General features: G+C 42.1%; 1 protein-coding gene across 1 annotated transcript in view; it reads right to left on the reverse strand.

The window, feature by feature from the left end:
- Positions 1-26985, reverse strand: part of MYOM2 (myomesin 2) — a 122975-nt gene that overhangs the window by 86449 nt on the left and 9541 nt on the right. The window contains exons 2-9 of the mRNA XM_050950610.1: positions 23920-24053; positions 22562-22684; positions 18953-19091; positions 18600-18757; positions 16390-16482; positions 4615-4703; positions 4050-4100; positions 3592-3756 (exon numbers count right to left, since the gene is read on the reverse strand). Of these exons, the coding sequence (XP_050806567.1) occupies positions 3592-3756; positions 4050-4100; positions 4615-4703; positions 16390-16482; positions 18600-18757; positions 18953-19091; positions 22562-22684; positions 23920-24026 (925 nt within the window). The 5' untranslated portion in view covers positions 24027-24053. The remainder of the gene's footprint in view (positions 1-3591; positions 3757-4049; positions 4101-4614; positions 4704-16389; positions 16483-18599; positions 18758-18952; positions 19092-22561; positions 22685-23919; positions 24054-26985) is intronic.

Below are 26985 nucleotides of genomic sequence, written 5' to 3' on the forward strand. Positions count from 1 at the left end.
TCTCACTACATTCAGGCTCTCCTCTTCAGAGTCTTACCTGAGGATATCTGGGTACGCTGGTGAGAGAAATCTCTAGTGATCTCCCCTAACAGCCAATTAACATATTTGTATTAGTTACTTTTATGTTTTATGAATGATATATTAAAAATAAATATCCTCCCCTTCCTCCTCATCCCAAAAAATCACAAAAATTACACTAATAGGTAAATATTAAAGAGTGTTAGTGCAGGTTTCTAACACACAGCCACCCAAAGAATTTCAGCCTGGACTGCACAATGGGAAGTCTTGGCTACTGAAGTGGCTACAAAACATTTGAATGCTTTTGTGGTTATGTTTCTCTGAGCACATGGGGCTGTTGCTCCACAAATGTCCTTCTCCAATAACCAGGTTTCTTCTATCTATGTACTTACATGACTCCATCACTATAGTATGTGATCACCTCCCAAGTTTTTAAAAATAGAAATAACAACAAAATCATTCTGTGTCTCTTCCTTCTTAGCTTGCAGGAGAAATGGAATTATTATTTCATAGGTAAATATTTTAACATTTGTTTGGATGGATGAGAGGCTGTTTTCTGCGTCCACCTGTGTGTCAAGAGTTTAGCATGAAGGAGTCAAATTAAGTCTGACAGCCACCCAACAATCATCAAGAGACCAATGATATTCTGGGAGAGGGGGGCTTATTAGGGCCTTGGTAAATCTCCACACTTCTGAAACAATTAACATGATAGATGCCTCTTTTTCTGTAGGGTGATGTGTTGTTGGCACTGCCTACAGGTACAGTAGAACCTCAGTTACGAATACCAGAGTTACGAACTGACTGGTCAACCACACACCTCATTTGGAACCAGAAGTATGCAATCAGGCAGCGGAGACAAAAAGAAAAAAGCAAATACTGTACAGTACACTAATGTACTAAATACAAACAACTAAAAAAATAAAGGAAAAGTTTAAAAAAGATTTGACAAGGTAAGGAAACTGTTTCTGTGCTTGTTTCATTTAAATTAAGATGGTAAAAAGCAGCATTCTTCTTCTGCATAGTAAAGTTTGAAAGCTATAGTAAGTCAATGTTCAGTGGTAAACTTTTGAAAGAACAACCATAACATTTTCTTCAGTGTTATGAAGAACCTCCATTCCTGAGGTGTTTCTGATTCTGATGTTCTACTGTACCTATGCAAATCCTCAGCAGTTGAATCTGTCTCTCAACAATTGACACTAAGGCCTGGTCTACATTACACATTTATACCGATTTTAGCAGCATTAAACCGATTTAACACTGCACCCGTGCACACAACGAGGCCCTTTATAGCGATATAAAGGGCTCTTTAAACCGGTTTCTGTACTCCTCCCCAGCGAGAGGAGTAGCGCTGAAATCAGTATTACCATATCGGATTAGGGTTAGTGTGGCCGCAAATCGACGGTATTGGCCTCTGGGCGGTACCCCAGAGTGCACCACTGTGACCACTCTGGAAAGCGATCTGAACTCGGATGCACTGGCCAGGTAGGCAGGAAAAGCCCTGCGAACTTTTGAATTGCATTTCCTGTTTGCCCAGCGTGGAGCTCTGATCAGCACGGGTGGCCATGCAGTCCCAAATCCAAAATGAGCTCCAGCATGGACCGTACGGGACATTTGAAAAAAATCTCCAGGCTATGATACAGAGTCCACAGCACAGTGCTGTGTGACAAGCGTAACGGAAAGCCAAAGAATCAAATGGACACTCATGGAGGAAGGGAGGGGGGACTGAGGACTCCAGCTATCCCACAGTCCCCGCAGTCTCCGAAAAGCATTTGCATTCTTGGTTGAGCTCCCAATGCCTGTAGGGTCAAACATATTGTCCGGAGTGGTTCAGGGTATATCTCTTCAATTTACTCCCCCTCCCCCACCGTGAAAGAAAAGGGAAAAATCATTTCTTGACTTTTTTCAATGTCACCGTATGTCTACTGCATGCTGCTGGTAGACGCAGTGCTGTGGCACTGAACAACAGCATCCTCTCCCCTCCCTTCCCCGGTGGCAGACAGTACAGTGCAGTAGGACTGGTAGCCGTCCTTATCATCATCCCGTGAGTGCTCCTGGCTGGCCTCAGGTGAGGTCGGCTGGGGGCACCTGGGTAAAAAAAGGAATGACTCCTGGTTATTCCCGGCAGATGGTACAGAACGGCTGGTAACCGTCCTCATCATAGCAACTGGGGATTGAACTCCATCAGCCCCCCCCACTTTCATGTCTAAAGAAAAGATTCTGTACTGCTGGGACTATCATAGCAACGGGATGCTGGGCTCCTCTCCCCCCCACCGTTTAATGTCTTGCTTGGACTATCATAGCAGCTGGAGGCTGCCTCCCCTTCATTTTATCTCACTAAAAAGTCAGTGTTTCTTATTCCTGCATTCTTTATTACTTCATCACACAAATGAGGGGACCCTGCAATGGTAGCCCAGAAGGGTTGGGGGAGGAGGGAAGCAACGTGTGGGGTTGTTGCAGGGGCACCCCGTAGAATGGCATGCAGCTCATCATTTCTGTGGGATCTGACACAGAGCAGCTGTGCTCTCTGGTACACTGGTTCTCTAGTATACTTGCCCCATATTCTAGGCAGGACTGACTCTATTTTTAGATACAACATTTTTGTCTTTGCACCCCCGGCTGACCTCAGCGAAGGTCAGCCAGGAGCACCCGTGACAGCAGCAGATGGTACAGAACGACTGATAACCGTCATCTCATCGCCAATTTACAATGGCACAGCAGAAGGTACAGAAAGACTGGTAACCGTCTCTGCTACCTTGCAAAGGCCAAATGAATGCTGCTGTGTAGCGCTGCAGTACCGCCTCTGTCAGCGGCATCCAGTACACATATGGTGACACTGACAAAAGGCAAAATGGGCTCCATGGTTGCCATGCTATGGCGTCTGCCAGGGCAATCCAGGGGAAAAGGGCGTGAAATGATTGTTTGCCGCTGCTTTCACGGAGGAAGGAATGAGTGATAACATTTACCCAGAATCACCCGTGACACTGTTTTTACACCATCATGCATTGGGATCTCAACCAAGAATTCCAATGGGCGGGGAAGACTGCGGGAACTATGGGATAGCTACAGGACAGCTACCCACAGTGCAATGCTTCAGAAATCGACACTAGCCTCGGTACATGGACACACACCACCAAATTATTGTGCTTTGTGTGGCCACATGCACTCAACTTCATACAATCTGTTTTACAAAACCGGTTTATGTAAAATCGAAACAATCCTGTAGTGTAGACATACCCCAAGTTCAGGCTTCTTCAGATTGCCTGGTTAGCATCTCCATAACTCTCTGTGTCCCTTACCTAGTTATTTTGGCATCTACTGCTTCTTACTCTTCAAACAGGGTCATTTTGGACAACACTCCAGCAGAGTTGGACTCTGAAGGAAAATATCTCTCATCTGAGATAGTCACAGCAGGTAAAAAAGATGTATTGGGAACTGTGTTACAATCAATCTTTTTTCTCTTAGGAAGGTGTATTCTAAGCCTGCACACAGACTTGAGGGAAAGAATCTGCACCTGAACAATTAAAACTCAGTTACATGGAGGCATGTACATTATCTCAGTGCAAATCTACTTACCATCTCTGTACCATTCAGCACGAGGTCGAAGCCTAGTCAGATCTGGAGTGATCAGCAGAGCACATTTGAGGGTAACTGTTTCGCCTTCCATCCCAAAGGTGACACCAAACTTCTCCAAAAACTGAACATCAATATGGGTGAAGCAAACTTCTGATGGCAGGGGCACTGCACACAGAGAAAGCAGGAGACTATTGAGCACTAGGTACTTGGTATTAGAGGATTATTGTCCAGACAAGAACAGTAGATGGAATCCAGAGCTGATACATACTGCTGGTCAATACTCGTAGCTGGGAAGTTAAAAGCATATGGACATCTTCCATTGTGACATCTTAACATTTAGAAAGCAAAGCCAGGGAAATATTTATTATTTTGAGCTGAAAAATATTCCTCAAGCTCCTGACAATGATAAGATTGAATAACGTGTCTACATTTTCTCACAAATAGGAAAGCATACTTACAATTGATGGGTAATATCCCACTAGGGTATGGCTCATCATCCCCTCTGAACCCTGTAAAACAAGGACAGTTAAGATCCAACCCAAGCGAGTGTGATATTTATTTCTTATTTGTAGCAGTGTTGTAGCCATGTTGGTACCAGGATATGAGAAAGACAAGGTAGGTTAGGTATTATCTTTTATTGGACCAACTTCTGTTGGTGGAAGGCTCAAGCTTTCAAGACTCAGACAGCACTTTTCTTCATTTCTGGAGAAAATAACCAGAGTGTCTGAACTCAATACAAGGTGGAACAGATTATTGGGCATAAGGGTTCACACATACTGTAGGAGGCCACTTAAAATGATGTGGACAGTCAAGGGTTGGCAGACAGTAGTGTGTGTTACAAAATGTTGTGGCAAGCCATATAACCAGTGTCTCTATTAAGTCAATGGGTTTTAATTTCTAGCAGAGTTAAGAATGTTTGTCACCAGGCTCATCTTTTGAGGGTGCTATGCAGGTTTCATTTGAGGATGAGGACTGATTTTTTTATTATATTTATTCCAGGTTTAATTACTATATAGGACTTACTCCTCACAACCACAGCAGCATTGGTTGACACCTGCCCATGGACATTTGTTGCAACTGCTGAATAGGTAGCAGTATCATCAAAATTAGCTCTGTGGGGGAAAGAGGAAAATAAAGTACTGTTAATATAAACAACATTCATAAGTAAAGATCATAATTGTTTACACTACAAATCAAAGGGTTCCACTCAAAAACAGAGGACCAGATTATTTTCTAAACTCACTTGGGGTGGGAGGGCAACCAGGTGGTAATGACTCCCTAATTGTCTGCCTCAGTCCCAGCCCTGTCACAGCTGTAGAATCATAAGCAAGCTAGCAATGTTCTCCAAATAGCTAGAGTACATCACACTCTTCACTGACCATTCTTTCTCCTCACTTCTCTCACACATATCCTTCACATCCTCCCCCACCGCCCCCCATCCTCCAAGCCTCCTGAGCCAGGTATTGAGGGAAGAGAAGCGTAGCAAACAATTACATCAACACTATCCCTGCTGGGATTCCCCTTCTACAGAGTTATCCCCAGCAGGGAATTGCAAGCAGTTTCTTTTCCCTTTGCACCACTCAGGCAGCACACAGGTAACAGAGCTGTCTAGGGAATCTGGCCTAATATTGCTGTAGACAAATGGGTTTGACCTGATATTTTTGTATTTAAGAAAAGAAGTTGATTAAGTAACAACCAACTTTTTATGTTTTTAAAGGATCATTAGTGCAGTAGCACAGGGTCTAATGGTGGAATAACTCACTCTCCGCAGCCTTCTTTGATGTGGAACTGGCAACATATGTTTTCATATCTGTTCTTGTTAAGATTCCAGTACAAACTTCCACATCCAAGGACAATGGGCCTGATTCTTTTTACACCAAGGTCAAACAGATGTAACTCCACTGGAGTTACACTGATGTAAAGTACAGGAAAAGAGAATAGTTCTTTGTATTTTGGTTGTGTAAAAATAAATGTTATGTAAACATATATGGCACATGTATATGTTCATGATCTGAGGACTTCATGCAATTTAAGGGAAGTTCTATCCATTTATTAGAGACCATGACTTTTAAGAAGCAACACTGCACATGCCTGCATTCACTTTCATCTCAGAAGAATAATTTGGTATCATTCTGGAAACTCTCAAATGAAATGGATAAAAATATGACTACAAGATTATGGACACCAAGCATTAAAGAACAGATAAAATTGGAAAAAGTTTGATGCAAAATACCCAGGAGGATTGCAGACTTTGTGGCATACAGCATGGGTGTTGCTAAAGTGGGAGGCATATCACACACTTACTTTTGAGCCTTGTCATTTACTTTGGACTGTGACATGCCACAAAGTGGAACCCATCCTGCTTACTTTCAGAAATTTAGGTTTTGGTGAGAGTAAACAAGACCAGATAGATGATGGGTCAAGCAATGGAATTACATCAATACAAATGTACAGGGCTCATAGCTCCCCCTAAAGACAGATCTCCAGACATGCATTTTACAAAACAAAGTGGCAAAATACAGGAGTATATTTTACAATTAATTATCAAAGACACAACAACAAACCCTGAGGCTGGCTTGTGTTACCACAAAAGCCCAGGATAGTGCCCAAAATATGACAGCACTGTAGGGTTACTATGAAATATTGTATGCTGGGAAAACAAATTAAGAAATTTTAACTAAAAATAGATGTTTTTTTAATACACGCTCAAATAATAAACCAATAATTGTTCACAAATCTATCTAAAGTTTAATTGATCCTTTGCTATGGTAGCTAATCTCATGAGACTTTGGATATGAATTCTGAGCTTGTTAATATGATACTTCTGTACTTAGGCTTTATAAAACAAACAGAAGAAAATATAAAATTATCAGTGTAAAATAACATTAATAGCGTGATGCAAAATGTCAAATGCAAGGAAAACATGAAGTAAGTTTTCCACTCTTCTTAGCCCACCCAATAATGCCTACGTATTGAAACATACATGGGATATAGGATTCATACTCTTTTCACAACCCACCACCACAGTGCCTTCGTACAATGAAGCAAGCAAAGAATGAACTGAGAGCTTTAATCTTAGATTTCTTTGCTTTCATTATTAACTGATGAATCAAATGATAATATATCAAAAGGATAACTTTTAACCGAATACCACTTTAAAAATAGTGGACAGGTCATCTTTACTCAGCATTTGCTTTCATACCCATTAGCGCAGAGGTTCTCAAACTTAATTGCACCGTGATCCCCTTCTGACAACAAAAATTACTACACAACCCCAGGAGGGGGGGGACTGAAGCCTGATCCCACCAAGCCCCACTGCCCCTGGTGGAGGGGGGCAAAACCCAAAATCCACTGCTCTGAGTGGGGTGGGGGCAAATTTGAAGCCTGTAACCTGAGCCCCACCACCAAGGGCTGAAGCCCTCAAGTTTCAGCCCTAGGCAGTAGGGTTTGGGCTTTGACCTCAGGCTCCAGCAAGTCTAAATCAGCCCTGGGGTCCCAATCCACTTTGGGGTCTCAACCCACAGTTTGAGAACTGCTGCATTAGCATGATGTATTTGATTACTGGTAACCAGTAAACAAACATTGCTAGTTATCAAAATTACACAGAATTCAGAACCATGATTTATTTAGTTACCACTAGGTGGCATGCAAGTAGTCAGGAAACTGTAGAAATGTCTTGTTTAAACTGACATAAGGCCCCATCCTGCCCTCTTTTTCCACTCAAATCTTTGTTTGACTCAGATCAGAATGCAAGAAATGCAGGATTGTTTCCATGAAATAAGAAAGGACAGTGAGATGTCTGATTATTTTTTCAAACAAATATATAAACATGCTGTCTCAAATTCTGGGATCAGTTACACATGTGAAACCCCATTGAAGTCAATAAGCTTATCCTGGCATAAATTATAAGAATTTGGCCCGTAGTCAGTTTCTCCTGTTTGTGAAAGTCTTTCACACAACTTAAGGACAGAAAAAAAAATTTTTAAAGTAGCATAATGTGATTTAAAATCAGTAGTATTGGTAGGGGATTTAGGTGGGTGAAGTATTTTTACTACTAATAATTAGAGCTGGGCAAAAAAAAATGTGCAAATCATTTTTTCCATTGGTTCTACCAAAACAACTCACAAATTCAAGTCAATTTTGGCAAACTGCATCAGTCAAACACAAAAAAATTAAGAAATGTCAAACTGGTTCATTTAGGATTTCTGACACAAATCATTTCAACTTTTTGTTTTTTTAAAGATGATTTATTTTGGAATTTCACTTAATTTTATTTTAAAATACACTTTATAAAGGTAAACAACCTTGAAAAATAAACATTTAGGGTCAAAGAAAATGTTTTGCTTGACCCCAACAAAAATTTTCAACTTTTTCATTATGCCTGAAAAGTTGAACAGGGCTTATTTTAGATAGATCTAAACTGTTCTTTGTTTTGTTTTTTCCTATTCAGCAGTTCAGCCACTAATCCAAAAAACTGGCTATTCACATAGCTCTACTAATCATTCTATTTTTGAAACTGACTAGATTTCAAGCTGACAAATTTCCATTAGCATCCGATGAAGTGGGCTGTAGCCCACGAAAGCTTATGCCCAAATAAATTTGTTAGTCTCTAATGTGCCACAAAGACTCCTCGTTGTTTTTTGTGGATACAGACTAACACTGCTACCACTCTGAAACCCATTCAATTGGAGTAAATCTATACTTTGAGTTGGGGGTGCAACTCCCAGCTCAAGGAAACATACCCGTGCGAGCTGTGATTGAGTTAGAACACAATTACAGTGTAGCCATGGATGCACAAGCGGTGGAAGGTGCTAGCCTCCCTGAGTACGATCCTGTTCAAGATAGTGGGATATACCTCAGGCGACTAGCCCCACCTACTGCTCACCCTGCCACAGCTATACTCTATTTTTAGCATGATCGCTCAGTCAGAGCTACAGCGGGTAAGTCTCCTTGAGCCAGAATTTACACCTCCAGTTCAAAGTGTAGACATATCCTCCATGGAGGGAAGCTATTTGATCTTCTATGTACATACAGGTTTCTTCAGTTTTATGTAAACATGCAAAAGACATTTATATTAATATAAATATGAGTAGTTTGTGACACAATCTGGCTTTTGTGCAATTTGTAACTTGAAGATACACATTTGCTAGAGACTACTACTTTGAAATTTGACAATTGACCATTTCCTGCTATGTCTCTCTAATCTAGCTCTGCCTCATATGAGTTACACCAGTTTAGGATACGTCTATACTGCAAGTGAAGGTGCGATTGCAACTCAGGTAGGCATAACCGTGCTACCTTTAATCTAACTAGCATGGCTAAAACTTTAGCAGTGAAGACACAGTGGCATGGAATTCAGCATGGACTGTACATGCCTGCCCATGATATTGAATGTCAATACATACACGCATTCCTGAGCCTATGCCGCATCTTCACTGCTATTTTCAGCCGAGCTAGCTAGATTAAAGCTAATGCAGGTATGCTTATTCAAGCTGTAATCACACAGCCGAATGCAGTGCAAATAGACCTTTGGATGTCTTTAGATTCAGGATCACAATCAAGGTGATGTGTAAGATGGTCAGTGGGTGTAAGTTACACATCATGTTGGTTTAAATTGTACTTTGAGGGAGGCTAGAAAAAGATGCAAGCTACACCAGCTCCTGATGATTCACCTTTGAATATGGCCCTAAGATTTAATATCAGTGAGCAAACTATCAGCTTTATTGAATGCATCTATTCTGGTTGGATATCTGAATAAAACTAAATTTCCTAAGTGATAGTCCAAGGTATACGGGATCTTGTGTAAAAATTAAGGTGGATTCTTGGTGTCTACAGAGGCTGGGAAGTGGTTTTTTCATGGGTTATCCTAATATTCTGGTCAAGAATGTGTTTCCTAGACTATGCAAAGGTCAGATGAAATGGGTACAATTTACCTTCAATAGCATGAGATGGGAGTGCAGAATTAGGTCTGGCCCAAGATAATGATAGTTTGTGTGAAAGTAAAACTGCATTGAATCTTTATCATGTTCTTGAGTGTTACTATTTGCACTGGGACCTTTACACTGGCATTTAAAATGTACATTTAAAATGCACACGTTTATCCGTCTGGCTAGCATAGATTGCACCGCAGGAGTGAAGAGTGAAATAACATTTTTGCCTCAATTGGCATTCATTTCAACCCATGTCAAAAACAGAATGGAGACTGTAGTAACCATGCATTTGGCTAAAGACACTCACTTTCAGTATGAATTCAGTAGTCCTGAGTCTCTCCTATGCTGAGGCTCTTTTTCATTGCCCTGGCATAAAAGGCTGTAGATGGTCCCCAGAGGATACCCTCTGGTAGAGATGGTCAAAGTTTTGCTAACTTTCAAAATGTGGACAATGGGAATGGGAGGGCCCACAAAAATTTTCCAACTCTCGCCCCTGCCCTCCCCCCACCCCCCCACACACACACGCATATACTTTATTTTAATCAGGTCTTCCTCTAGTATGGAGCTGGGGAAACGGATGGTCCTCCAGTCAGCACAGACCCAGCATAAGATTTTGACACCTGCTTCCCAGGATACGTGGCATGGCAGGGGCGGCTGAGGGTTGGAGGGGCCATAGCTGGAGTGCACTGTGTTTCAGTTTTGCTGTGCTGCTAGTACAACAGCTTTATCCATGCTCTCAGTTTAGGAGGCATGTCCATGCTCTGCTGGGGGAGGGTGCGAGAAGGGGTGTGACTGGAGTACATAACAGCCCCTATGGTGTTTGCAGGTCATAGCCGCAGTCCCCTCTATAGCCTCCTCCACTAACGGTCTCCCTCATGAAGGAAGATTTTTGTCAGAAACTCTACCAAATTGAACTCATGAAGTTTCATGGTCCTTCTTCCACTGCAGGAGTAGCCACAACATGGTCCTCGGTTAGTCACTTTGTCTTTTAGCTCACTCCATAGTTCTTAGCTATTGAAGCTCAGCTTATATGTGCTAGGATGGGAACTTACCTGTAGTTCTGTGCCTGTGCCATTCTAGTATTCAAGCAGTGGGATATTTAAAAGTTAGACATTATTATTATTCAAGCATTCTGTCCCATAAAAGTTAGAGCCTTCTCTGAGCAACAGTCTGGCACCTGCTGCTCTGCAGTTCAGAACCTGCCTTTCAACATGAACTTTTGGCCCTGCAGTCACATCCCATATCCTTACACATGGATTGTTCTTCTCATAGTACCTGGCTACAGCACAAGGGATGGCATTCCTCCATCTCAGTATCAAATTTGGAAGAGCATAAAGCACTTAGTCTGTTGTACCAAAATGTATCTGTACTAGTACCTCACCTGCTGTGCAGTGACATTTGTACAGGCAAGACACTTACATAATTTTGGGGGGTTCTGTTTTATTTTTTAAAAGCAATGCTTGTAGAAGTTGGAAACTGAGAGCTCTGGTTAGAGATAGGCCTACTGCAGTAGGCCTTACACAGCCATATGCAGTCTTCCTCACATCACCACACAAATCTGCTCATGCTCTCTCAAGCCCTCTGCTATTGCAGTTCTAAACCTTCCTTAAACAAGGACTACAGCAAGTCATGAAGGAACAAGGGACCTAACAAAAAGCTAGATAAAGCCTGACCTCCACACCATGCGTATGAGGCAGTGTCTAGCTGCACCACCCCACAAGGAGCCTGAGAAATCTGAAGCCTAGTCTGCAGTGAAAAGCTATGTAGTGCAATAGCTGCATCAGCCAGTGGTATAAAAAAGCCACGCACCTGCCCAACATAGTTATGCCAACAAGATGCCCACTCAGCTAAGGTGATGGCCCAGGGTTTCATCAATGTAGCTAACTTCATTCAGGGAGGTAGTGTTCCTGCAGCGACAGTAGAACCCCTTCTATCAGCATAGGCTGCATCTACACTATGGGGCCATGCCAACATAGCTATGCCAGTATAGTCTCCAGAGTGTTGACATATCCACACTTCCTTCCTTGCTCCCTGTTTCTCCCAAGGAGGTAATGTACTGCAGTTCATGCTCCAACCACTCCCCTGATGAGGTGCGGGATTACAGGGTACAGAGACACTGCTCTCTCACCTGCACCCAAGCCACAACCTTAGGCGCTCCAATTCAGTCATACAGTCTTGACAAAAGCAAGGTGATCCATGCTGGAAGAAATCTTTTGTCCTAGTCACAAACATTGCTGTGTCTAAATTAACTGTAAACAGTGAGAGGAGAGATCTAAATGTTATTGTAGACAACAACAAAAACCACAGATCAATAAAAGTAAAGGTGCAACAGCAGTAAAAAAGAATGTATAAGCAATGGGATAGAAATAATACAGAAAATATATTCTGCCATTATATAAATCAGTGGTACATCTGCAGCTGGAATACTGCGTTCATCCTAGCTCAAACGAATAGAGCAGAAACAGATCCTGTTCAGAGCCAGGAGAAAAAAAGAATCAGAGGCCAGGAAAGGCTCCCATATGAAGAAATATTAAAAAGACTGGCCTTCTGTCTTAACTATGGAGCCCCATCTAGGGGGCATAATAAAGACAAAAATAATGACTAGTATAGGGAAATGATCCTATTTCTCCTATTGCAAGAACAAGGGGACATTCAATGAAATCAAAAAGAAGTTTTAAAGAGTGAAATGAAAATACTTCATAATGACCATGGGAACACATAGCTATGTGATATCACTGAAGCTAAATCTGATTATCACAAGAATAGAACATTTGTACTGATAGTGAGAACATTCACACTTACAGAAATAGAAGGGATATAAACCTGTATGCTCCAAGGCATACTCCAGTTACTAATTGGTTGGAGTTAAGAAGAAATTTCCTCTATGGGCAGGGCTGGCTCCAGGCACCAGCATTCCAAGCTAGTGCTTGGGGTGGCAATCTGTCCGCGGCGGCTTCAGCTAAACATAGAAGCTGCCATGGAATTGCCATCACCATGGAAACGCGCCTGCTGCCCTACGGGCACACGGACTTCTCCCGCTGTCTGCGGTTGCAATTCAGTGCGTTGCTTGGGGTGGTGAAAACTGTAGAGCCGGCCCTGCCTATGGGTAGGCTATTCCATAGCTGTCCCCTAAACGGTTTATTGCACCTTCTTCTGAAACATCTGATATTGGCCACTGTTAGAGACAGGATACTGAACTAGAGGGACCAGTGGCCTGATGCAGTATGGCAATGACTATGTTTCTGAGACTTGTGAAATGGGATTTGGGGAAGTGCACAAGTTAGAATTACAATGCCACCATCAATACCATTTGTCTTTACTGCTCAAGACAGAACTTGAACTCAGGTCCCATAGCATAAGACCCCTCCAAACAGCCAGAAATCAACAGTATATGAAAAGAGTTGTCTCATGAGAATCCAGAAGACATGGCAAATTGACCAAAGGATGTCTTAAAAATCTGAGACGGAGCTATGAAGGTGATCTGGGTTACTGTACAGGTTGAGAATCCTCTGAGATAAATGGGCAGATGAAAGTTTCCAGTTACAATTCTAAAATTAGGTGATGCTCTGTTTTTGGCATCTCAAGAATTTTTCCATCTGGGGACAAGAAACATCCAGTATATTCATAGGAATAAATGTCACACTTGCATCATAAGTAAAAGTTCACTACATAAGCCTCGGAGAAGTGCTAAGAAGACAGCCAAGAAATTCCAAAGCCATTTTAAGTGACCACAGTTCAGATGACATGTAGCTCAGCACTTTGATATGGACAGCTGAGAAGAGTACAGAAGTGGCTAGGTAAATAATCTTAGCTGTTCTATATCCAAAAACAAATTTATGCACATTTCAGATAGTTGGATCTTCCATTTTAAGGACTACACTACATCTTTTCTCTCCTTCCAAATACAAGAAATAGGCAGGATTTTTTTGTATTAAAAAAGTATAGCTAGTAATCTCAAAGTGAGCTTTTATTTCTTGCATGTATAAGGCCCTACTTAACTTGCGATATTTCAGAAATTGTGTATTCTGCAATATTAGGCTTACACTGAATTTTGACAACGGGAGCGACGGGAGTGGTGTGGGGCTGACATCAGGAGCTCTAAGCAGCCAACAGCAGGAGCCTCCGGGTGGCCAACAGCAGAAAAGGAGCAAAAAAGTAATAATGGGCTTTATTACTGCAAACAACAAGGTCCATTATTACTTTTCCACAATTTTCCATGGCTTGTCTGTAACTCAGCTGCAATTTTTGACGATCTCACAATTCAAGAAGAACCTTGTGCATGTCATATTTCTATCATTTTCACACAGTCCACAAACCAGTTTCACATCAAAGAAAGTGGTAATAAAGTAGCTTAGTAGAGTTTAGAAATGTTAGTTTAAGAAAGTGCATGCCTCAGAGTTAGAATCAGTCATGAAGCTGCCCCAATTAGACGGGATCTTTTTGGCAAACAACTGTTAAACAAGCAAAATGTGAATGATTCAGGGAGCAGTTGGGAAGCTTCACTTGGAAAAGAATGTATTGGCAGAGAATAGGAAAGATGAAGTGAGTGTATGGGTGTCAGGGGTTAACTGTTTGGATAAGCATGGATGTGTCTGGGTGAGTATGTATGGGCGTAGGTTCCAATGGGTGGTGTCTAGGAAAGGGGGAATGCCAGAGGGTGAGTACAAGTGCATGTGGGAGCCTTTGAGGGTGCCTATGGATGACTCTATTGGTGTGTCTGGATGAGTGTGAGTAGGTATGGATGCCTATGGGGGAGTGGGTGGCTGTCTAGGTGAGCGCAGGTACCTGGTAGGGAGGAGAGGGGGGAAATATTTGGGGAGGGGAACAAGTACCATCCCGGCCAGGCACCAACACAGCAGAAATGCAGGTATTTTTGCTTGTGAGTAGCATGGGGGTGAGTGGAGTAGTTTTTTGAGTGCCTTTTGTTGTGCCTGTGGATGGATGTCTAGGGCAGGGATCAGCAACCTTTGGTATGCGGCCCACCAGGGTGAGCACGTTGGCAGGCCGGACTGGTTTACATGCCGCGTCTGCAGGTTTGGCCAACTGTGGCTCCCACTGGCCATGGTTTGCCATTCCAGGCCAGTGGGGGCTGCAGGAAGCGGCAGTCAGTACAACCCTCGGCCCGCACTGCTTCCCGCAGTCCCTATTGGCCTGGGACCGCGAACGGCGGCCAGTGGGAGCTGCAATCAGCCAAATCTGCAGATGCGGCAGGTAAACAAACTGGTCTGGCCCACCAGGGTGCTTACTCTGGCAGGCCGTGTGCCAAAGGTTGCTGATCCCTGCCCTAGACATCCATCCACTGGCACAACAAAAGGCACTCAAAAAACTACTCCACTCACCCCCATGCTACTCACAAGCAACCATACCCACATTCCTGCACACAGCCACCTGATGGCACCAACAAAGGCACCCAGGTACAATCACACTCACCCTAGGTGCCACCCACTGGCACTCAGTCACCCAAACATCACCCACTAGCTACCACTCCCACTCTCCCAAATAGCAATAGAAGAGTTTTTCCATTCTCACTGCTGGACAGGCTGCCTGCGTCTCTCACCAGCCCTCCCTAGCACCCAAAGGGCCAGGACAGATAGTATGGGACAGCCACTATCTGGGCCCTTAAAGGGTGTGGGAAATGGCCAGCAAACTGAATTCTGAAGATGGAGGAGGCGGCTAATAGTCTCCTCCCTCATCCAAGAAGGTGAGTAAAGAATAAAGATAACTGGGGCAGAGCCCGGTGGCTATTGCAGAAATCTTCTAGACAGGAATAAATTTCTTCATTACCCACTGGAGCAAAAGGAATGAGGTTAGGGATTAGCTATTCCTTTCTACAGAAGCCAAAGGTTTGGGGACAGGGCTTCCTGCTTCAAGCAGAAGGAATGGTGCACTACTGTTCCTCTACTTCTGCCTGGGCTAGCTCAGGGCTATGGCTGGAGACAGGATGGGTGAGTGAATATTTGGCCAGCCAAATATCAAACACAAAAGTTCAAACTGTTTGAATGTAGCTTGAAGTCATATTTTTGGTAAATTAGTAAGGACAGATGCAAACATTTAGACACTTATTTTTCTGTCTTGACACCATTGTTCAGTCCACACTGTGGTTGCTTTTGGTTTTTTTAAACTTGTACCAAGTCATATATTACCTGTGAAAGACAGTACTGCAACGCTGTCCCAGCTGAGGTTTAGCGAGGACTGATTGGGAGTGCTGACACTTATTATGACATTTGTTTTTCTTTCATGCCATGACTTTTAAATTGTCTTCAAGACATAATGGTTTAAATTAGATAAAAAATATATTTTTCAGAACTTAAAACCTTTTAAAGAAACCACTGGACTCTCCCATCCCCAACAGGAAAACAAAAACAATGAAGAGTTACGGTAAGCAAAACATGACAACCTGCTAACAGAGCCAAATACCAGCTGTTGAATTTTCTAGCCACAACTAGCTCAACTTTTCTAAGCTTCAGGCTCTGAACAAAGAGTTGCTGCCATGATGGAATAGACTATTAAAGGAGAACAAACTGTTCCACTCTATCTGCCAGAATGATGAGATTAAAATATTATTATGAGGGTTTTTTAAAATTGACACTTTTTTTCTGCTCACTTACCTCTAGATGTGTTTTTTCTTGCTGACAGTTTGGGCGCTATGATAGAAACCCCTAGCTTTTTGTTACACTGACCCCATACCGAGACTACTTAAGAGGTATCTTGTCACCTAAACCAAAGTAACAGCTAAGCAGAAGTTAAATGTGCTGTATTTTGTGACTCTTTTGTAATACATTATAGAAATTTTCAGACGTATTTGCATGAAATTTCAGTTAAAAGTCATAATCTGAACAACATTCTGTTATTCATAAGAATAAGCTACCTGTGTATCTCCAGCATATGCACTCCATATTTGCTTTCAATGCTGTACTTTCCTGGTTCACTTGCAGGTGAAATCAATTCCTCGTTTTTATACCTAACAATCAAGAAAAAAATAAATAAACCACAGTAAAAGTTAAAGATATTCCATCAGGATGTCATGTATTAATAACTGAGCTCTCTCTATATACATAAATAGATACAGAGAGCCTGACCGTGACCTGCCCATACACGGTCATGCAATGGAATGAAAGGAAGCAGTTGTAGTTAGGGCGTGTGTGTGCATGTGAAGCTACACACCCACAGTGTGTTGAACTCCCCAGCACACCAGCCATCAGAGCTAACTGGCATAAACAGAAGTAGAGCTAATGAGGATGCAACTTACAAGTCACTTCAGGTAAAAAAGGGGAGCAGCAGGGACAGAACTGTGACTGAGACAATTCTCTCCCTGGGCTTCCCCTAGGACAGAATTTGCCACTCCCGTCTCAGGACTGAACCTTATAGTTCAGTCTAGCCCACAGAAATCTTACAGCTCTTTCTGCATATGCTGTACACATAGATAATATATGAGGTTAGGTACCATAATGTTACTTTTTATTCACATGAGCTAAAGTTGGCCACATAACTCAAAAGCTGTGAAAGCCCCAAACAGGGTGTGTATGGTCATTACTGCCACATGCAAATAAAAAAAAATACCTTCCACAGTAGGGAAGGGAGGTGATGGGGCAGGCAAGGGTTAGAGGGTGGGCTGAGTGCAGAGAAACTATGCTCCTAATTTGGTTCTCACAACAGTGAGACTTCTGATTTACACGGCTGTAAATGACGTCAGAATCAGGCCCGATTAGTACACTGAGGGCAAAATTCTGCTCTCACATCCACAGAGCAGCAATTTTGGGAACCTAGTGAAGAGGAGTCAGCTGGCTTCATGCAACTTATATGCCCCTCCTCAGTCCTGGGGGCCAAACTGATCCCTTGCATGAGTTAGAACAACTTGCACTGCTAGATAATGGTCCTCTAAGGGATGCTATACTGGCCATGATCACCTGAGAGCATGATGCTCTAATTTCACTCTTCCCACTCTGGCATGCCTCCAGTCCACCATGGCACGTGCACACACACAATGCTGAGGAAGAGTGCCAGGAGGAGTTGGCATATGTCTGGCTATTCCCAACCTAAACCTGCTCATGATTCATCTGTTCTAGGGGAATCCTCAGCTGCTGGCTGAAATCACTGAGTATCCTTTGCACTGTTGGAGTGGTGCAAAAGAAACTTTTGGGGAGCTGAGAATCAGACCCCATATTTCTAGCTCAGTCAGTGTTATTTAGAAGTAGGGAATAGATATTTTATCAGCTACATTTCCAATTTTTAATATATGTGCCTGAGTTTCTTTCAAGTGCTGAAAATGGCTGTGTCATCCAGGATATCATCTTTATCATTTTAAATCCACCAGTTAACCTGACTCTTCCTTTCAATTAGGATTTCTAGAGACAAAGAGATCCCAACTTCCTTCTGTTGACTAAAAGGTCCAAAAAAACTATTTTGAATTGTAGCCTAAGAATAACATGATTCTCAGATTTTTGTGGAAATTTGCCTCTTACTGCTGTTTCTGACTCTTGACAAGACACCTGATAACTTACCTCAGCTAGAACACTTTGGTGGTAAATTTCAAAGGTCAAATTCTCCTCCCAGTTGTACCATTTTAATCCCATCATTTTCAGTGAGGTTGCACCATATAACTGACAAAATAATGCACTCCCATCTCATCAGGCATAGGCATTCTCTCTCGCTTTCCAATGTTAAACTACTAGATATTATTGTCTTGGTATAAAACATCAAAAATATTTACCATTTAGCAAAACTCACTGTATTTTACCACTTGCTAGATTATTATCAGTTAAATTAATGACCATTTTTTGTAGTCATTCAGAATTATATATTTACTTGATACACTACAAAAAGTTTGTCCTTTTGCTCCTTTAACTCCAGTATGCACAACTACTATCCAGCATATCTATGAGAATTATGAAGGGTTTTTAATATAACCATTATGTACATGACACTGAAGTATCCACAACTACTATCCAGCATATCTATGAGAATTATGAAGGGTTTTTAATATAAGCATTATGTACATGACACTGAATAGTTCTGTCAGAGCTACCAAATGGAAAACAAACTTAACACTGGTTTTAGAGGGCTGGAAAGGCCTCTTACCATTGTACAACAGGGGTAGGAAATCCTTGTACAGTGAAGTAAAGCCTCACAGACATTTTTTCCCAAACAGTATGAGATCTCAGTCGTACCAAAATTTCAGGAGCTCGACTTATACTTTCTCCAATGGTGTGTCTTTCCAAGGCCATTTGTTCTTCTACCTATTACACAGGATAGAAATAAAAAGCAGAGAGAAGGAGCATTATCTAGCACCAGTGTCAGAGAGTTAGTCTGAAAGCTATATGCAAATATTAACAGATGCAAACTACTGCTGGGCTCTGTGAAGCATAGTTCTAAACTGCAATGGAGTTTAGAGTTCTGCTCGGAAAGGCAATAAAATTGTTCTGTTACAGTACCATCCTTTGTATGGTAACTCTATCCAGATGTTCTCTTGCAAGGAGTCTGGCTGAACGAAGCTCTTCTTCCACATCAGCCAAATTGGCAGCAAACCGGATCCTCTTCTCTTCACTTATATCAGACTTTTGCTCATGAGTCCTGAATGGTAAGAGAAAACTATTTAGGATTAACCCAGCATCAAGGCTTTACTATTGTCACTGATACACAGCAGGCAGATGAGGGCTTGGAAGTCCTATTTGCAGCATTACGCAGATGCAGATTCTATAATGTGAACTATTTCCCTCTCTCAAGATCTCAAAACAAATGTCTTAAAAACTGCAAATGAATTAACCTTCTGTTTACTTTCTCATCCCTCTGAGCATATGAGGCCAGATCTTCAATGGGAATTACGGTAACTGGAAATGTCCCACTGAAGTCAGTGGAGCTGTGCCGATTTATCACAGCTGAGGAGGTGGCCCAGGGATTCTGAAAACAGTTAAATAAAAACAAAATCTACAGAAATCAATAGCAAATTCCCTAAGACTATCCAGCCTCTTTCCTTCTTTTCTCTACCCTTTTGTGGTTTGTGTATTATTGTTTTCCCCTCTCTCTGTTTCTGTTTGTTCTTATTTGTATCATTATCTATATCCCATATTTTGTAGAAGATAAGAATCATCAACATGGAACTCTAATATCTGGAGATCAAATCCTGGGCCATTACCCTGTTCATATACCAAGGGGGTAAAAAGCAGTAGTATCCTCCCCTCAGGCAGTGAAGCACACAATAGAGGCTGCCTCAGCCCAGTGGCTGAAGCAGTTTCTGCAGGCTCCCTACACAAATCCTCTGGCCTACCCATACACACTGACTCTGTGGGTGCTGGAGTACCCACAGGGAAAAATTAGTGGGTGCACCGGCAGCCAAGCTCCTTGCCCTGCTCCACCCCCTCCCACCCCGTCTCACTTCCTCCTCCACCTCCTCCCCTGAGAGCACCTTGTCCCACCTCCCAGCACTTGCAGCCACCAAACAGCTGTAGCAAGCTCCGGGAGGGAGGGGGAGGTGCAGAAATATGGTGTGCTCAAGGGAGGAGGCAGGGCCGGGGCAGGGATTTGGGGAAGGAGTTGAGAGGGGGCAGGAAGGTATGGGGCAGGGGTGAAGTCAGGGTGAGGCCAAGGCAGAGTGGAGTCAAGCACCCACCGACATCATTAGAAGTCGGCGCTTATGCTACCCTCTGCTGCTGAGTAAGGAGCTCATGCAAAATGAATTCACACACCAATCAGGGAATGTGTACCAGCATCTAGGCCAACAGACCCTTCAAAACCATAAGGGCAGAGGCTGGGTTGTCCCTAAGTGAATTAGGGAGGTACAGCAGTGGCTGGAGGCATTTTGCCCATATAAGCCAGGAGTGAGCATAATACCTCCAGATCATGGGGAGTAATGTGCTCTACAGTTGCCCTTATGCGCCTTTGTAAAACGATGTAGCACAAACTACCCCCCTGCAGTCATTCAGGCACAGGGAGGAGGGCCATGTTCACACTCTCACCTCACACCTACAGGTACAAATGTTCTAAACCATATTCTCCTCTGAAGGAGTGTGAGCAGCAGAGGCAAACTTAGCATAACCTGTCAGGAATAGCTGTAAGAACTTTCCTACTGTGCCAACACCCCAGGTCAGGAGAAGGCTTGTCATTCTGCACCCGTCTCTTCCCCCCACATCCTCCCAGATAAGGTAGATCTTGGAGAAGGCAGTTAGAATAAGGCTCCTGAAGCATGGAGAATAATGGGGAGCGGTGGTGAGCAATGTGGAGGCACTTGTTCTCAGTAGGTTTCCCCAACACTCCTCATTATCTTAGATTATCAACATGTTTAGGAGGAAGAGCCCCTTCCTCTTTGTTGATGGTTATGGTCCAGGAAGCAATCCACACCTGCTTGCCTTGACAATGGGATGATTCAAGGGAAATTCCGACGAGGTGAACTTCAAAGTTTCTGACATAACGTGCCCCTTCCATGACTTTCACTACAAAAGATGAGGATTTAGGACCCAATCCATCACCCAGGAAAAAACTCAGCAGCGCTAGGGCTCACTTCTGGTGTATGTCTTATGTTCCTAAAGCTCATGCTTCAGGGTTTCAGCCAGCAACCACCAGGGATCCAGTGTATTCTAGGGGAGAAAGCCAGAGATCTGAGGCAGCCCCAAGCCATCTCTCTCTCAGGTGCTTGGCTGGCTGGTTCTAGCTCACATGCTCAGGGTCTAACTCATCGCCATATGTGAGGTCAGACTGGCAGTGAATTTGGGACTTTTTACCTTCCCCTGTAGTATGTGTGTGGGGGAGGGGGGCGCATGGGACATTTGCTGGGATTATCTAAGTATCTCTTGCTTGGTCATTTTCCTGCCAATGCAGCAACCTTGAGCACTGGTACACCTCTGTGCCTGTGGCACATAATAGTCTAGTCCCGTGGGTTGTAATACTTTGGTCTCATTTCAGTTGTGCTTAGTGTGTGGGTGCTGGGTGGTGGTGTTTGTCTGTGATATACAGAAGGTCATACTAGATGATCCAGTGGTCCCTTCTGGCCTCCAGCTCTGTGACTCCCGTTTACTTCAATACATACTGAATCCAGCCCTTATTTGTGTGGCTATTTAAGCTATTTCTTTGTATAATTTCTTCATAATGTAAGCTCCAGGATTATTCTGCCTTGTGCTGTATCTCTTTAAATAATAAAATAGGTTAAAAATTCAAAACAGATTAAGATTTTTTTCTAAACTGCACCCTGCTTCCAGGGCACATATCTCTTGATGATGGCAAAACTGGCATCAAAGAGATAGTCTTTAATCCTTCACATTATCTTCAAAGAAAAAGAAGAATGCATTCCACTTTCTATAGCCTTCATAACATACATTGGCTGAGTCTTTGGTGTATTTACTGTGGAGTATGTCAGGGCACATACAGCCACTTAAACTGATGAAATGGAATATAGTTGTCAGCACATTTATTATAGGACTTCATATCAATGCTGCAACTGGGGCAAGTTATGCTCTTGATAACTAGGATGTTAGGGAGATGACTCTAATACAATTAAGCTGCCCCCAATACGTAATCTTAGTATTCAGTAAGGGCACAGTATATTTGCTCTTATTTTTAGAAGTGTCAGATTCTGTGCAGATTTCAATTTCTTCTTGTTTTAAGTCTGTTTTCACAGCCAACTTGGAGTAAAACCCTGGACTGAAAGTCTAAGAAATATAAGATGTAAGAGACACACAACCCTTTGGTAATCTAACCATGAGATATTAATGAAGAACATAGTGTCAACAAGAAGGCTCCAATCTTGTTGACAGCTCTGTCAATGAACCTACTTTGCCACCATGCTACCTTTCAGAGGTTTCTGGGTAGTTTTTTGCCAACAGCCATTATGAAAACGTGCGACTGCCTTGTTACTGAACTGCAAATTTAGCGCTGTGTCTTACAATAAACTTTCACTGTGAATTCCTGGTTCCATTGATATTGATAGAAATTTTGACCTTGACTTCAACAAAGCCAGGATTTCTCCCTTAGAGTATACAGACAAAAAAAAGTGTCTGTTCCATGGCATTTGACCCAACAAAGCGATTTAAAGGCACCAATGCAAGCTTTACCTTTTCCTGTATTCTTGTGACTCTTCTTCAGCTGAGGTGTGCAACCTCCTGGCACAGAGCCTACATGTAGTTCTTTCTGTACCGGCAGAGGACCTAAAAGAAGCTGCCCGTCTAGAAGCGACCCTTCCAATACAAAAAGAAATCACTGTAAAATGGCTATACAGATAAAGCACGGAATTAAAAAGTTCAAAGAAATTACATTCAAGCAGCTGAATGGAACAACTGGTACCTGTGCAGTGTTGTGAGAGGAACTTACATTTTAAGCTACACATAGCACCTCACACACTGAAGCTGGGTTACATTCACTACCATGCAGCCTTAGTGTCTAATGCCCAGTAGCATTATCTCAATGGAGCCTGTCAGCCCTTTTATTTAATTTAATTCAGTGTATTTATTCATTATGCCCACGCCAATCTTTGACCATATTGTACAATTTTATAAAAACAATTTCAGTAAAATCTCAGGACCACTAACCCCACCTATGGAACATCCAATAGAGAGCACAGGACTCCTACAGTATTTTCCCACTTCTAAACAACAACTCCCAACCTCGTTTTTCTAATCCTTCACGTTGGTCTTGTGGCATGTTCTGAAGGCCACCAAATGAGTCTCTGATTAACCAGGGAATGAAATGTATTCCAGGAGCATGTACCCCTCACAATGAACACTCTTCCAGTAGCCCCCTTCCATTTATAGCAGATGGGGCCAAACAACTCAAGCATCTGAGATGATCTGAAGTGCTGCAATAACACCCTGGGAGAAAGATGATCTCAGATAGCCCTAGCAACAGAACTTGAGATATACAGTTCCTTGAACACATGGGTGAAGGAAAGGCATTTTGAACATGGGAGAATTGCAACTTGGTATAAAAGGAAAAATAAGAATCCCAATGACCACAACCTGGAATAGCCAAAATGCAGGAGGCCCCAATTCAAGGCAGTGAACATCTTCAAGGAATAAATTCAGAAGGAAGAATTTAAAAACAAAAACAAAAACAAAAAACAGCTCCCATGCTTAAGTACATGCTATAGCAATGATTATCCCTAAAATCAAAGAGAGTTTTTATGAGTCATTACTTTGCTTTCAGGGAGGAGTTGCCAACCTGGAGGTAATAAACTGCTAACAGGGAACCATGACCACTCCATATTGCTAAACAGAAGGGGGTCCCAGCTAGACAGTATGGAAATCATGGGACAGAGGATTCACAGTATGGAAGAGATTGAGAACCATTGCTCTCCATACATCTGAAATTCAGAACAAAGTCACTTTTGTTTTCCTTTTACAAAATCCTACATTTTGAAATGGATTCCCCTGCATTAGAAGCTCCTCTACACTGATGGGAAATGTATGATACTTACTTTCTTGCTGCATATTCTTTGAGCAAGTATCTTGTCTGAATGCTGCGGTAGGACTGATCAAAGTGTTTATGCCTTCTCTGGTAAAATGGCACTCTCTTCGATGACATGCTGCAATTTCTTCCAGGCCCCAACTCCTACAAAATAAGTAATGACAGTCATATTTAGCCAAGTCTTTCAACCCATTATGATGCTTTCCTGAGAACCTTACAATTCTGTTATTTGCTGAAGCATTTGTGAATTTACTATGGCCTGAGCAATTCCATTTGATGAATGACAAAGTCATACCTGATTAATATAGCCACCTCAGGCTGCAATCTCACTAACTAAAGGCATGTCTACATTTCCAGGCGGATCTACGGGCAGCAATCAATCCAGAGTGGGTCAATTTATCGTGTCTCGTACAGACACAATAAATTGACTGTTGGTCGCTCTAGCGTTGACTCCAGTACTCCACTTCAATGAGAAGTGCAAGGGGAATCGACGGGAGAGCACCACAGTCGAGACACTGCAATAAGTAGATCTAAGTATGTTATTCACATAGCTGAAGTTGCATAAGTTAGATCAATTGCCCCTCTCCACCCCCGATAGTGTAGACCAGCCCTAAGTCTGGCTGGATATGATCAGTACTTGGATGGAAGACCTCATATGACATACTTCCCACTGACTCAATATTAAAGTAATCCCCAAGCATGGAATCAGGAAGAGCTACTGTGCTGCTAGAGGTATTATCCATTTGTGTTCACTAAAAATCCAGTGACCCCTTTTTGCAAAAGTAGGGATATTACCACCAGTGTCCTGGATAAATTAGATAGTATAATTGTAGTCTGCCTCCCTAAATTCCTCTTGCAGTTTCAGTTGTAAAGGAATTCTTCACTTCCTGTTCTCCTGCCTTAAATGGTCATACAGGATTACTGCAAGCAGCTGAACAGCTGCCACATTCCACACTGGAGGTGGTTGCATTTCAGCGGTGAGTGGAGGAATTCCTATATATAAAGTTTGCAAAGCACTTTGGGATAAATCTTGCGATCCTTAGTCAGGCAAATTCCTAGTGAGGTCAATGAGTATTTGCCTTAGTAAGGACTAGCTCCCTGGAGTGAAGGGGGAATGTGCCACCCATTACATCCCTTTGTGGGGTGCAGCCTGCTCCCCTACAGCATGCTAGTCTGCCTCCTTCCTACCCCTGAAGGAGTACTGTATAGAGGGACTGAGTCTTTTGTGGACCACAGGAGGACATAAAGACTACTTGAATCTTCCTCATCTTCACTGTGCCCACATTAGGATTAGAAGATTAGCAGATTCTGTTCCCAGGTATGGTCCTCAGGTTTTCACCCATCATAATCAATTATTTTTCCCAATTTCAAGAAGATCTAAGAAGTAGCCATTATTACTGCATATATAGAATACAAAACTCAAAGGAGGTTGAATAGAAAAAGATGCATCTTGTAAACTCATTCAGATACTTGCATCAAAATAACTTCTTATTTAAATCAAAGGCAGTGGTACTGACACATTTTAATCCATGTTCTGTTTCACATTGTAGATCAAAAATGTATAAACTATCAGGCTATACTTTAGAACTGAAATTAATAATATATCTATTCACCTTAACTGGATATTGTATTTTTCGTGAGATACAGGAATCTTATAACTAGAGCAAGCAAAAATAAAATGAAAAATCACAATTAAAAACAAAAACTAATTTAGGGCATTTTTTGTTTGTTTTTGGTTTTTTTTACACACAAAATGCATTAATATAAATATTTATTGAAAACATTTGTTTCTCTTTTTCCATTTTAAACGATTATTTTGATTTTTCCAGTTTAGATACCTGGTAAGATCATTTTTAATTATTTCAAATTTCTAAAAATTCATGTGCAAAAATGTCTTAGTTTGAAAATGGAAAATAAATAGTAAACAAAATTTGATGTCAAATTTTTATAAAAATTTGACACATGAAATTTATAAAAAATTGACACATGAAAATTTTCAAACAGCCCTAAGGATACCTTGTTTAACTTATTTAATTATTGAAGAATGCATCATAACTGCTTAATTGCAGCAACAAAGTCTTGGAAAAATAGAATTAGAATTCTCAGGTAGCATGTGAGCTTTTCAGGAAGCAAAGGATAAAAGGAGTCCATCCTGCAGTTCTTACTCTAGTAAGTCTCTGATTGATGTCTCTAGCTCTTTTTACAATTAGTTTCTACACAGACATGTAGGTGCAAACAAACAAGCTCCTGGATCCTCTCACTTCCACTATTGACACAACTGTGTTAAAGTCTACCTGTGTTTGCTTTCATTTGTCCAGTTACGCTATTTTGTGAATATCTCCACATGCCCTCTGCCATGCACCCAATCCTGCATCTTTTCTGTCAGGACCAGGCAGCAGTGAACCTGTGTGTACCAATCAGTTATCAAGATGTGGTCAGGAGACAAGTAGCAGGGTCAGCGTGAAGCCTGGTCAGGATACCAGGAAGTTAGGTCAGGCACCAAGTTGCAGGTGGGAGGCAAGTGGCAGAGTTGGGGTTGAGTCAGGTCAGGATACCAGGGAGTCAGTGCCAGGTATAAGGTTACATATAGCCAGTGATTTCCCTAGAACTCCCCGGGGGGGTGTACACCCCCCCTGAATTTTCCCAACACCCCCCCTAGTTTTGTGAGCTAGTTACATACCAATTTAGTGACTGTTTGGAAATCTGAATTTAAACTGAAACATTAATACACACTTTAAAAGCTTATACAGTGTATGATAAAATATGTATATCTGAAAAAGTATACTAGATTTGAACAGCATGAACATAGACTAGCTTCCCTGCTTCCTTATACAGCTGTTGTTTGTTTTTTTTTGATGTCACTGCATTCATGATGTTGGTCAACCTAATAATATCAAATGATGATTTGTAAGCAAAGTCTAAATGAGCTCTCCCTGACAGCTAGTGATAAGCTGGGGCTGCAGGGCCAGATTATATTTACATTCACACCTAATCTACCTAGGTATCTGGCAAACAGAGCTGGTTGTCCAAGTGATAGATTTTGGCTGGGGTTGGGTTACAAACCACTTGAATGTGG

The sequence above is a fragment of the Gopherus flavomarginatus genome, chromosome 4 (genome assembly GCF_025201925.1).
Source record: "Gopherus flavomarginatus isolate rGopFla2 chromosome 4, rGopFla2.mat.asm, whole genome shotgun sequence".
Taxonomy (NCBI): Eukaryota; Metazoa; Chordata; order Testudines; family Testudinidae; genus Gopherus; species Gopherus flavomarginatus.